This window comes from Humulus lupulus, chromosome 9 (genome assembly GCF_963169125.1).
Source record: "Humulus lupulus chromosome 9, drHumLupu1.1, whole genome shotgun sequence".
Lineage (NCBI taxonomy): Eukaryota > Viridiplantae > Streptophyta > Magnoliopsida > Rosales > Cannabaceae > Humulus > Humulus lupulus.
The window spans coordinates 148,552,149-148,564,793 of record NC_084801.1 but is presented as its reverse complement, the minus strand read 5'-3'; the positions used below and the strand labels follow the sequence as shown (position 1 = coordinate 148,564,793).

The following is a 12,645-nucleotide window of genomic DNA, read 5'->3' as shown; positions in this document are numbered from 1 at the left end:
AAGTTTAAGGCGGAAAAGGAAGGTACCAAAAAGTTTTTGATATCTCAATACTTCGATTTCAAATTTTTTGGTGATAAACGTATTCTTCCTCAAATTCATGAATTGCAAATTATTTTTAACAAATTGAAAGTGTTAAAGATTGAGCTTCTCGAGGCCTTTCAAGTTTGTGATATAGTGGCTATATTACCACTGATGGCTGTCGTATACCACACAAATTTAACAATGATTTTTCTTTCAATACTTCCAATTATTTCAGTATAATAACAAGCACATGTCGAACCCACGAGGATTATCATTCACTTTATTATTCAAGAATTAACACTAAAACTTAAAAGGGGATTTTGATTTGTAACTCAAAATTAAATAACATTAACTAGAAAGCAATTAAAGATTGATATTACGATATTAAGAAACAGTTAAAGGTTAATCTCCACCCTCATCAATCATTCCTAATCACTAATAATAAATATTATTCCAATTTCTCAATTCAACTATTAACCCCGCAGATAACGCTGAAGTAATCAATTATCCCAGTGTCCCTATTATAAGTAATCAAGGCGAAGCGCTCAATAATTAACTCTTTTATATAAGCAATAAATCTATGAAGCATACAATCTATTTAACTTAGATAAAGCATTAAGTCCTATGGAAACAAGTTAATCTAGGCAATAAATTAATGAAGCATATAATTCATTTAACCTAGGTTCTATTTTTCATCACAATCAACAATTCTTTTGACATCACTATCAATTGCAATTTATCACACACACTTAGAATCCTAAACTATTAGGTGAGTAGTAATTCTAAGATGACAATTGAACAATGTAAAACCTTAATTAGTTGGCCACCTAACAAGAAATCACAAAATTCATAACATTCAATTGGAAAAATAGAAACAATCTAATATTGAGAGAAATTAAAGAGCAATATTCATTATCAATAATCAAGAATTCATGTCTTGGGTTTTGAATTAACCCTTAACCTAAAAAGAACCAACTCCATAATAGTAATCATAATCACAAACATAATTATAATTAAAATTAAAGAGATTACGGACTAGATTGATGAACAAGAGTAATGTAGTCTTGTAGTCTTCTCTTCAGCCCTTTCTCAGTCTTTTTCTCTCTTAAACCGTAATAAAAATCTCTCTCAAATTAACCCTAATCATCCTTTATAGTCTCAATTAAATTATAATTAAAAAGTAATAAAAAAAATCTGAAAACGACGTCGCAAGCCGCGGCCTAGAACAAAATCTGTGCACAAATCTGTCACTCAGGCAGCAGCCTGAAAATTATGAGCAGCGACCTGATTTTTATGTGCAGCGGCCTGTCTGGAAGAAAAAATTCTGGAACTGCAATTCCATTTAAAGTGCCACGGCCTACCTCCAATTTCTTCAATTCTTGATCTTAGATAGCTTGCACGTTGCCACCACTTCCACATTTCAATCCCGAAAGCTTTGAATACTCCTAAAACTTTATTTTAACTACACTTGCCATCAAAATGTCAGATTTATCATCATAAAACGCAACGTAGAAAATATGTTGTAGAATCACGAAACTTAGTTAAAACTATTAAAAATGCTATCATAACCCCATCCAAGCATAGAAAAACTTAACAAATATTAATACAAAAATGACCTTATCAAATTCCCCCACACTTGAATATTGCTAGTCCCTTAGCAAAACACTAAAATAACAAAACTAAAAATAAAACAAACTAATCTAGAATCACTAAACAAAGGTCTTGTCAAAAGCTTGAATGTCTCTGAGAATCACACAAATAAGTAATGCCAAAACAATTCAGATTTTCATACTCATTAGAATTTCAACTCCATATGTAATTTACCATTTGATTTTCAAAAATAATTTACTAAGCACTTAATCACAACACCAACTCAAATGCATCAAATTTAATCCATACTTGCCAAATCATTTTCTTTTAAATCAGTCCCTATATACCAAAATGTTTTTCATTGAAAAGCATCCACTCCATAGACATTAACCAATCATTCTCCACTAATATAAACACACAATGATAAAAAATCAAAAGGTCTTTATAGGCTTGTAATGTAAGTCTAAGGTTAAGGGTAGTTGAGAAAGATACAGTTAAGCTCAGATCACACCATAGCATACATCAACTTCATTCTTTGAACTTGCCCCAAATTTTCCCATACAAATCAAGAAGTACCTATTTTTTTTTACTCTTCTTTCCATAATGATCTCACTATTTCCCCCACACTTATACTTTTGCAAAATTTGCATATATGCATTTTCTTTCATTGCAAATCATTTTTTCATTTGTTTTTTTTTTCATAATATTCCAAGGAGAGAAATAAAGATCATACACAAATTACAACCAAACAAATAACCCATAAGTATTTCCCTTTTTTTTTTAACAAACCATCCCACAAGATCAAATCATATATAAATAACCATGGTGTAATGGGTTACAAACATAAATATTTTTCAAGGAAGTATAAGGTCAAAAATTTCGGTTCATAGAAGAAAAGAAATAGTCATCATGGCTCAAACATGGGAAACTAAGGATTATCATATAATAGGTTGGCTTGAACGACTCAAACGATCCAAACAACTGCCTTAATCATCTTCCTAATCATGTGAACTTATGATTTCGCCTCAAACAATTGATTAATGATTTCTAGAGTGGTTGGGACTTAAATTTTTTTTTTTCGACAAGCATAAATTTTTTTCAACACATTTAAGTGGTGAATTCATTCGTGCATAAAGTGAAAAACAACATAAATCAAAATAGCAATTCACATAGGAGTCAAGCACAAAAATCATACAAAAATTCCTCATTGTCTAACATCACTTTAAGCATAATCCAAAGTTTTATCATCGACCAATGCTTTCAACAAGACCAACACAACTGAACACTAACAGACACTAAATAAAACGAAAAGAACAGAAAATTAACAAAGACATAACATAACAAAACATAAAATTTCTTCCCCCCCCCCCCCCACACACACACACACTTAAACAGTACATTGTCCTCAATGGACTTAGGAAAATAGAAAATAAAGTGAAAAGAGAAGAAAGAAAAAAACTCCCTCATAACACATCACTCCTCAGGAATATCCATATCTGCCGCGCCAGCAACATCCTCATCATCAGGAGCCTGATATGGCACCATGGGCATGGGAACTGGTGGTGGGTATGGCTGCAACCAAGTAGGATCAGGTGGATATCTAGACATATCCACATTCAATCGAGCCTGATCCATCCTATAACAAATATCCTGATAGCTTGCATATTCCACAAACCTCTGGTTGTGATCCAGGATATGCTGAGTATTCGCCCGAATATCAAGTCGGCCATAATAAACCTCTTGCTCCAAAGCTTGCAAGCGTTGTTGAGTGGTTCTTCTACTATCGTTCAGAGGAGGAACAGGGGCCGGAATAGAAGATTGGCCTTGATCATTAACTTGAGTAGCAGTTTTCCCCTTCAATCGATCAAGGGTATTGTGATCAATGATGCGCAATGGATGCACCTTGTCTTCAAACTCATCCCAAGGAACACCTGCCTTCTTACATAACGCAATGATCAATGAGGGAACATAAAATCCATTCGTCACTTGGCTCATACTTCGGATGATGGAAGCATGAATTAGTTTCCCCACATTAATGGTTTTGTCAGTGAGAATTGCATAAAGAAGAATTGCTTCATGAATATCAACATGACCAAGTTGGGCTGTAGGCATTAATTTTGCCCCCATGAACCGCTGCCAAGCTTTTGTATTGCTATCCAGATAAGCGGCTTTGATGTAGCGAGGAGCCCAATTATTATATAAATTCCATACAGCACCCGGCATTGCAATTTCATCAATAATAGCTTGATGATCAAAATTATCTTTAACTGCACCATATTCATCACACTGAAAGTGAGGTAGCTCATAATAGCTATTAACATCAGCTGCTTTGAAGGACACTTTCACACCTCTCACTTTCACCTTGTAATTTTCATGAGCCACAGCGTTGGCATAAAACTCACAAACAATAGGACCAATGCCCAGTTCAGGATGAGCACACAATTTTTCCCAACCCCGAGACTCAATTTGATGCATGAGGAAAGGTTGATCATGATGCATATGAAGATCAAATCCTCGCTCAGGGACCCATGCCTTATCATGAGCAATGGCATTCAAGTAACTCTCATAGGCCTCAATAGACACAAATTTTTGGGGATCATAGGGAATTGATGTCGATGAAGAAGCTTGATTCCTATTTGTCTTTGGAGCCATGGTTGATGAAATTAATGAATGTGAGTGCAAATATTCTTGGATTATATATATGAAATGTGTAAGAAATGTAGAGAACAAAATGGAATGTGTGAATTTCAGATTAGTGTGGGGAATTTTGGATTAGTGTGGGGAAATTAAGGTGGATATGTGTTTATGGAGTAATGGAGGAAGAAAGAAAGAAATGGGTAGAATGAATTAGGGTGATGGATATGGGAAAAGAATAAAGAAAACAAGGGAAATGGAGGAATTGATAGGGGTTTGTGATGAGAATTATGGGAAAAAGAAGAAAGAGGAATGGGGTTTTGTTGGTGATGTTTAGAGAAATGAGGAAATGGAGTTTTTAAATTTAAAAGGGGCTGAAATCGTAGGCCGCGGCTTAGGAAATGTGTGTCGCGGTCTACACAATAACTGACGCCGTTCCCCTTTTTTTTTCTGAAAAAATCTTGTGTGTCGCGGCCTGCGCAATACGTGCCGCGGCCTACCACACGCTGAAGCAATTTTTTTTGGAGAAAAGGGCCGCGACCTAAGAAAGACGTGTCGCGGCCTGTGATTTCTGTTTTCTGAAATTCAGTTCGTAAGCTGCGGCTTACAAATGGTGTGTCGCAGCCTGCGAAGCCTCCTGATGCTTCTTCTCTTTTTTCTCATAAAAGGGTCGCGACCTAAGTCCCTTTCCCTTTTTTTCAAACTTTTTCATTTTTTTTTTCACGATTTTCACAGTTCTAATTACAAAAATTAAACTAAAATGATCTCAACAAAAACAAGAATAAAAACATAATGTTCAATTTAAATAAAGAAAATAATAATGAAAATAAACTAATTTGCAAAGTAGCTAAGTTTATCGTCGCTAGCTCGACTTAATGCTTCATTCATCAACATATACCGGGTCAATGAAATGAATCACAACAGCTTGTTCTTCCTCCATTGATTCATAATATGGCTTTAATCTCTGACCATTCACCTTGAATGACTTTCCAGTACTTGGACTTACAACTTCAACCGCTCCATGAGGAAAAACCTTGGTAACAATGAACAGACCTAACCAACGAGACTTCAACTTCCCAGGAAAAAGTTTAAGGCGAGAGTGATACATGAGAACTTTCTGACCTTCCACAAAACTCTTCCGAAGAATATGTTTGTCATGAAAAGCTTTGGTTTTCTCCTTGTAGATTCTCGAACTCTCATATGATTCATTGTGTATTTCTTCTAGCTCATGCAATTGAAGCATTCTTTGTTGTCCACAATAACCATGTCCATGTTACACTTCTTTACAGCCCACCAAGCCTTATGCTCTACCTCCACCGGTAGATGGCAAGGCTTCCCATACACCAATCGATAAGGTGACATACCGATAGGTGTTTTATATGCCCTACAATACACCCACAAGGCATCATCAAGCCTTGTACTCCAATCTTTCTGGTTTGGATTTACGGCTTTCTCAAGAATCAATTTGATTTCACGATTAGAAACCTCCGCTTGCCCGTTGGCTTGTGGATGATAAGCAACTTTCACCTTGAGAGTTACACTATAGTGTCGAAACAATGCTTCTATACTCTTGTTACAAAAATGAGTGCCCCGATCACTAAGTATAGCCTTAGGTGTACCAAAACGCACAAAAATGTTGGAGTGAATGAAATCCACTACTGTTTTTGAATTATCTGTTCTAGTTGCAATTGCTTCACCCATTTAGACACGTAGTCTACTGCCAAAAGAATATATTCATAGCCGAAAGAGGATGGGAACGGTCCCATGAAATCCATACCCCAAACATCAAAGATCTCAAGAATTAAAATAGGAGTTTGAGGCATTTGATCCTTGGCCGTTATGTTACCAACTCATTGACAACGATCACATGCCTTACAATAAGCATAAGAATCTTTGAAAATTGTGGGCCAATAGAAACTGCTGTCAAATATCTTACGAGTTGTCCTCTTAGGTCCAAAGTGTCAACCACAAGCATAAGCATGACAAAAAGCAAGGATGGAACGAAATTCAGATTCAGGTACACACCTTCGAATGATTTGATCAGTACAATGCTTCCAAAGATAAGGTTCATCCCATATGTAGTGGCAAGCATCATGCTTGATCTTGTTCCGTTGTGCTTGTGTGAGATCACTTGGTAACTCTTTTTAAGCAAGGTAGTTTACAATGTCGGCATACCAAGGAATAACTTCTTGCATGGCGAGGAGTTGCTCATCCGGAAATTTTTCTTCTATGGGTAAATTATCTTCATCCCGAATAAGATGACTCAAGTGATCCGCCACCCTATTCTCAGAACCCTTTTTATCTTTTATCTCCAAATCAAACTCTTGAAGAAGTAGAATCCATCGGATCAGCCGAGGCTTGGCTTCTTTCTTTGCCAATAAATAGTGAAGAGCAGCATGGTCGGTATAAACAATCACTTTAGTTCCAATCAAGTATGATCGAAACTTTTCCAAGGAAAAAATGACCGCCAAGAGCTCTTTTTCAGTGGTGGAATAATTAAGTTGAGCATCATTAAGAGTGCAAGAAGCATAATATATAACATGAGGAAGCTTGTCAACTCGCTGCCCAAGAACAACACCCACAACATAGCCACTTGCATCACACATGAGTTCAAAAGGTAGCTCCCAATTTGGTGGCTGAATTATGGGAGCTGTAGTCAATGACTCTTTTAATAAGTTGAAAGCCACTAAACACTTTTCATTAAATTCGAACTTTACATCTTTTTGAAGAAGGTTGCATAATGGTGTGGAAATTTTAGAGAAATCCTTTATAAATCTCCGATAGAACCCAGCATGCCCAAGGAATGATCTCACTTCTTTCACACTAGTCGGAGATGGTAGAGAACGAATTAAATCAATCTTTGCCTTATCGACCTCTATTTCCTTGACTGAAATCACATGACCCAAAACTATACCTTGGTTTACCATAAAATGGCATTTTTCCCAATTAAGCACAAGGTTAGTTTCAATACACCGCTGGAGTACCAAAGTGAGATTATGAAGGCAGCGATCAAATGAGTCACCATAAACACTAAAATCATCCATAAAAACCTCAATGATGTTTTCAATATATTCTGAAAAATTGCTCATCATACATCGCTGAAATGTGGCAGGAGCATTACATAACCCAAACGGCATATGTCGAAAAGCGAATGTACCAAAAGGGCATGTGAAGGTTGTCTTCTCTTGATCTTCAAGAGCTATAACTATCTGATTATATCCCGAATAACCGTCAAGAAAACAATAATAAGGATGACCCACTAACCTCTCCAGCATCTGATCAATGAAAGGTAATGGAAAGTGATCTTTACGGGTTGCCGCATTCAACTTTCAGTAGTCTATACAAACTCGCCACCCGGTTTGCATTCTTTTTGGTACCAACTCGTTTTCATCATTCTTTACCACTGTGATTCCAGACTTCTTTGGCACTACTTGAACAGGACTCACCCATTGACTGTCTGAAATTGGGTAAATAATACCCACACTAAGGAGCTTTAGTATCTCCTTTTTCACAACCTCCATCATAGGTGGATTTAATCTCCGTTGCGCCTCACGTGTTGGTTTAGACCCTTCTTCAAGTAAAATTCGGTGCATGCACATAGAAGGGCTAATCCCCTTAATATCAGCAATAGACCAACCAATGGCTGTTTTATATTCATTGAGTACTCTCATTAATTTTTCTTCTTGGACTTGGTTGAGATTTCTTGCAATTATAACTGGAAGTGTCTCGTTCTTCCCTAAGTAAACATATTTGAGATGCTCCGGAAGTGGCTTCAATTCAAGTGTAAGAGCTTGAATAATTGATGGCTGTAATTTCTCATTAGAAATCGGCAAATTAAGAAATGCAACCTTCTTAAAAGTCTTGTCAAAACCACTATTGAGTGTGGTTATGACATCCATGATCTCATGAGACAAATCTTCATCGGTCAACACAAGATGCTCTCTCAACGTAACCTCCAAACAATCTTCACTATGCAAATCTAAAACTCGTTGAGAAAAGATATCCAACACATCAAGAGAGTAAACAGCATGCACATCACTTGGATATCTCATAGCCTCAAAAATATTAAATCGAATAGTCTCCCCATCAAATTCCATGGTCAACGTACCGTCATGCACATCAATCTTAGTTCTCGCTGTTTTCATGAATGGTCTCCCCAACAAAATTGGAGTGGAGCATGGAGTAGATTCATCTTCCATATTAAGAACATAAAAATCAGTCGGAAACACCAATTCATTCACTTAAACTAAAACATCTTCTATTACACCCCTAGGATAAGCATTCGACCTATCAGCAAGTTGAATAATCACACCTGTTTCTTCAAGTGGACCGAGATTCAATGAAGCATAAATGGAGAATGGCATGTCATTGATAGATGCTCCCAAATCCAACATACAACACTCAATTCTTTTATTACCAATAGTGCAAGGGATAGTAAAAGTACCAGGATCCTTACACTTTGGTGGAAGCTTCTTTTGAAGAACTGCGGAAACATTCTCCCCCACACTAACTTTTTCATTACCCCTCAACTTACGCTTATTAGTGCACAACTCTTTCAAAAACTTGGCATAGCGCGGCACTTGTTTAATAGCGTCAAGAAGAGGAATATTCACTTCTACCTTTCGAAATGTATCAAGAATTTCCTTGTCAACCTCTTCCTTTTTAGTCTTCTTTAGTCTGCTTGGGAATGGAGGGGGAATGACAAAATTAGGCTTAGGGCTTAGTTGTGTAGGGGTGGTTGGCTTTGGAGGAACATCTTCATTAACTGAGCAATCAACTTGTGGCTTGGATGACAATTTATTGGGCATTGGAGGACTAGGTGGATCGTATTGCGTCCCATTTCGCAAAGTTACTGCACTAGCATTCTCCTTGGGATTCATCTCAAGTTGTGAAGGCAATTTATTTGACAGATGAGCTTCCAACCTGTTATATGATGCTGCTAATTGTCCCATCTGATTCTCCAAACTTTTGATGGAAGCTTGGGTGGTTTGCTGAAATTGAAGAGTATTTGTAGCAAGTGCATTGATTAAATCCTTAGTAGAAGGTTTGGCACGTGGTGGTGGAACAGCTTGCGGTGCTTGTGATGGTCTAGGTACAAAATTATTTTGAGACCGCTGTTGCATAGTGAAACCAGGTGGTCTCGCTGATGTTGGTAGTGGAGCAATTTGTTGTTGATTCCCATAACGAAGATTTTGATGATCACGCCAGCCAGGATTATAAGTTTGTGAAAATGGTTCATAATACATCTGACGTAATTGACCAGGGAAATTTCCTACAGCGTTAACACCCTCAGTTTCTCCCTCCACTAGAGTAGGGCAAGTATCAGTAGCGTGCCCCACAACTTGACAGATTCCACATGGCCGCACCTGTTGGCCTAAAGCTAGTTGTTGGACCACTGTAGTTAATTGAGCCAATTGTTGACCCAGCTGATTAGCATTAGAGGTGCTCACTGATTTGGGTGGTGGAATAGGATCTTGGCGAATGCCAAACTGTTGTGAGTTAGCAGCCATATTAGAAATCAAGCTCCTGGCTACAGCAGGAGTCTTATCAACTAGTGCACCCCCACTGGATGCATTAATCATACTCCTATCCAGTGATTGTAATCCTTCATAAAAGTACTGAATGAGGAGCTGTTCACTTATCTGATGATGAGGGCAACTAGCACACAATCTCTTAAATCTCTCCCAATATTCATACAAAGACTCTCCTGTATACTGCCTTATACCACAGATCTCTTTCCTGATACTTCCAACTTTAGATGCTGGAAAGTATCATTCTAGGAACATAGTCTTCATACCATTCCAAGTTTCAACAGTACCAGGTGGAAGATAGTACAACCACTCTTTAGCTGCATCCTTTAGGGAGAAAGGAAAAGCTCGCAGCTTAATTTGTTCCTCAGTCACTGCAGCGGGTTTCATACTAGAACAGACAATATGAAACTCCTTCAAATGTTTATTCGGATCCTCACCAGGAAGCCCATGGAAAGAAGGCAATAAGTGGATGAGGCCCGATTTTAGCTCAAAGTTTACATCCAACAGTGGATACTGGATGCAAAGTGGTTGTTGGTCAAGATTTGGCGCTGCCAACTCTTTCAATGTCCTTTGCTGGGCCATTGTTCTATAGGATCGAACTGAATAGTCAGAATCAGATTCGTTGTCAGACGGTAATGGCACTTTAACAGGATTGACTTGTGGAGCAAGACGTTGAAAGAGAGGATTATCGGTAATAATCCTTGAAGAACGAGAAGCTAACGATGACTCAAGATATTGTTTAAGCCGAGATAACCTTTCTTGAGTATCGTCTTCACCAGACATATACACCTGATAATTCCACAGTAAAAACTAATTAGTCACAAATAAATAAATTTGAATAACAAAGAGAATAACAATAGTCCCCGGCAACGGCGCCAAAAATTTGATGGCTGTCGTATACCACACAAATTTAACAATGATTTTTCTTTCAATACTTCCAATTATTTCAGTATAATAGCAAGCACAGGTCGAACCCACGAGGACTATCGTTCACTTTATTATTGAAGAATTAACACTAAAACTTAAAAGGGGATTTTGATTTTTAACTCAAAATTAAATAACATAAACTAGAAAGCAATTAAAGATTGATATTACGATATTAAGAAACATTTAAAGGTTAATCTCCACCCTCATCAATCATTCCTAATCACTAATAATAAATATTATTCCAATTTCTCAATTCAACTATTAACCCCGCATATAACGCTGAAGCAGTCAATTATCCCAGTCTCCCTATTATAAGTAATCAAGGCGAAGCGCTAAATAATTAACTCTTTTATATAAGCATACAATCTATTTAACTTAGATAAAGCATTAAGTCCTATGGAAACAAGTTAATCTAGGCAATAAATTAATGAAGCATATAATTCATTTAACCTAGGTTCTATTTTTCATCACAATCAACAATTCTTTTGACATCACTATCAATTGCAATTTATCACACACACTTAGAATCCTAAACTATTAGGTGAGTAGTAATTCTAAGATGACAATTGAACAATGTAAAACCTTAATTAGTTGGCCACCTAACAAGAAATCACAAAATTCATAACATTCAATTGGAAAAATAGAAACAATCTAATATTGAGAGAAATTAAAGAACAATATTCATTATCAATAATCAAGAATTCATGTCTTGGGTTTTGAATTAACCCTTAACCTAAAAAGAACCTACTCCATAATAGTAATCATAATCACAAACATAATTATAATTAAAATTAAAGAGATTAAGGACTAGATTGATGAACAAGAGTAATGTAGTCTTGTAGTCTTCTCTTCAGCCCTTTCTCAGTCTTTTTCTCTCTTAAACCGTAATAAAAATCTCTCTCAAATTAACCCTAATCATCCTTTATAGTCTCAATTAAATTATAATTAAAAAGTAATAAAAAAAATCTGAAAACGACGTCGCAAGCCGCGGCTTGAGAAATGCAAGCCGCGGCCTAGAACAAAATCTGTGCACAAATCTGTCACTCAGGCAGCAGCCTGAAAATTATGAGCAGCGACCTGATTTTTATGCGCAGCGGCCTGTCTAGAAGAAAAAATTCTGGAACTGCAATTCCATTTAAAGTTCCGCGGCCTACCTCCAATTTCTTCAATTCTTGATCTTAGATAGCTTGCACGTTGCCACCACTTCCACATTTCAATCCCGAAAGCTTTGAATACTCCTAAAAATTTATTTTAACTACACTTGCCATCAAAATGTCAAATTTATCATCATAAAACGCAATGTAGAAAATATGTTGTAAAATCATGAAACTTAGTTAAAACTATTAAAAATGCTATCATAACACCATCCAAGCATAGAAAACCTTAACAAATATTAATACAAAAATGACCTTATCAACCACCAACTTGGAAGAGCTATAGGAAAAGAATCCTTCATAAAAATGAGGATTATTCTTTGGAGGAGATCCAAAAACATATTCGAATCGAAGAGGAATCGATATGTAGAGATAAACTTGTGGAGGGGTCTAATGGAGAGACTTCTAAAGCAAATGCGGTGTCACAACCAAAACATCCCAAAAACAAAGGGAAAAAGGGTAATGAGAAACCTTTGGGTCCAAAAACCAACCCAAACAAGTTTAAGGGCGAGAAAGGCCCTTGCTTTGTGTGTGGGAAAAAGGGTCACTATGCTAGAGAGTGTAGGCATAGAAAAGACCAACAAGGACCTAAGGTGAACGCAACTCAAGAGGAAAACATAGTTACTACCCTTAGTGAGGTGAATGCGGTCCAAGGCAAGGTGAAAGGGTGGTGGTATGATACATGTGCCACCGTCCATGTCACCTATGGAAAATCATTGTTCAAGACCTTTGAAGAGTCAAAGGGCAACCATGAGATTCAAATGGGCAATGAGGGAAAATCCAAGGTA

General features: G+C 36.9%; 1 protein-coding gene and 1 non-coding gene across 2 annotated transcripts; one reads left to right on the top strand and one right to left on the bottom strand.

Moving 5' to 3' along the window:
* Positions 1–5,125: 5,125 nt before the first annotated feature.
* LOC133800157 (uncharacterized) lies at positions 5,126–5,946 on the bottom strand. The gene is made up of 2 exons (XM_062238119.1): positions 5,610–5,946; positions 5,126–5,466 (listed from the first exon to the last, which is right to left on the bottom strand). Exons 1-2 carry the CDS (start codon positions 5,944–5,946, stop codon positions 5,126–5,128), a joined length of 678 nt encoding a protein of 225 aa, XP_062094103.1.
* Positions 5,947–9,885: 3,939 nt separating this feature from the next.
* Positions 9,886–9,992, top strand: LOC133802911 (small nucleolar RNA R71). The gene has a single exon (XR_009877656.1). It is a non-coding gene; the product is annotated as a small nucleolar RNA R71 (small nucleolar RNA).
* The last annotated feature ends 2,653 nt before the right edge of the window (positions 9,993–12,645 follow it).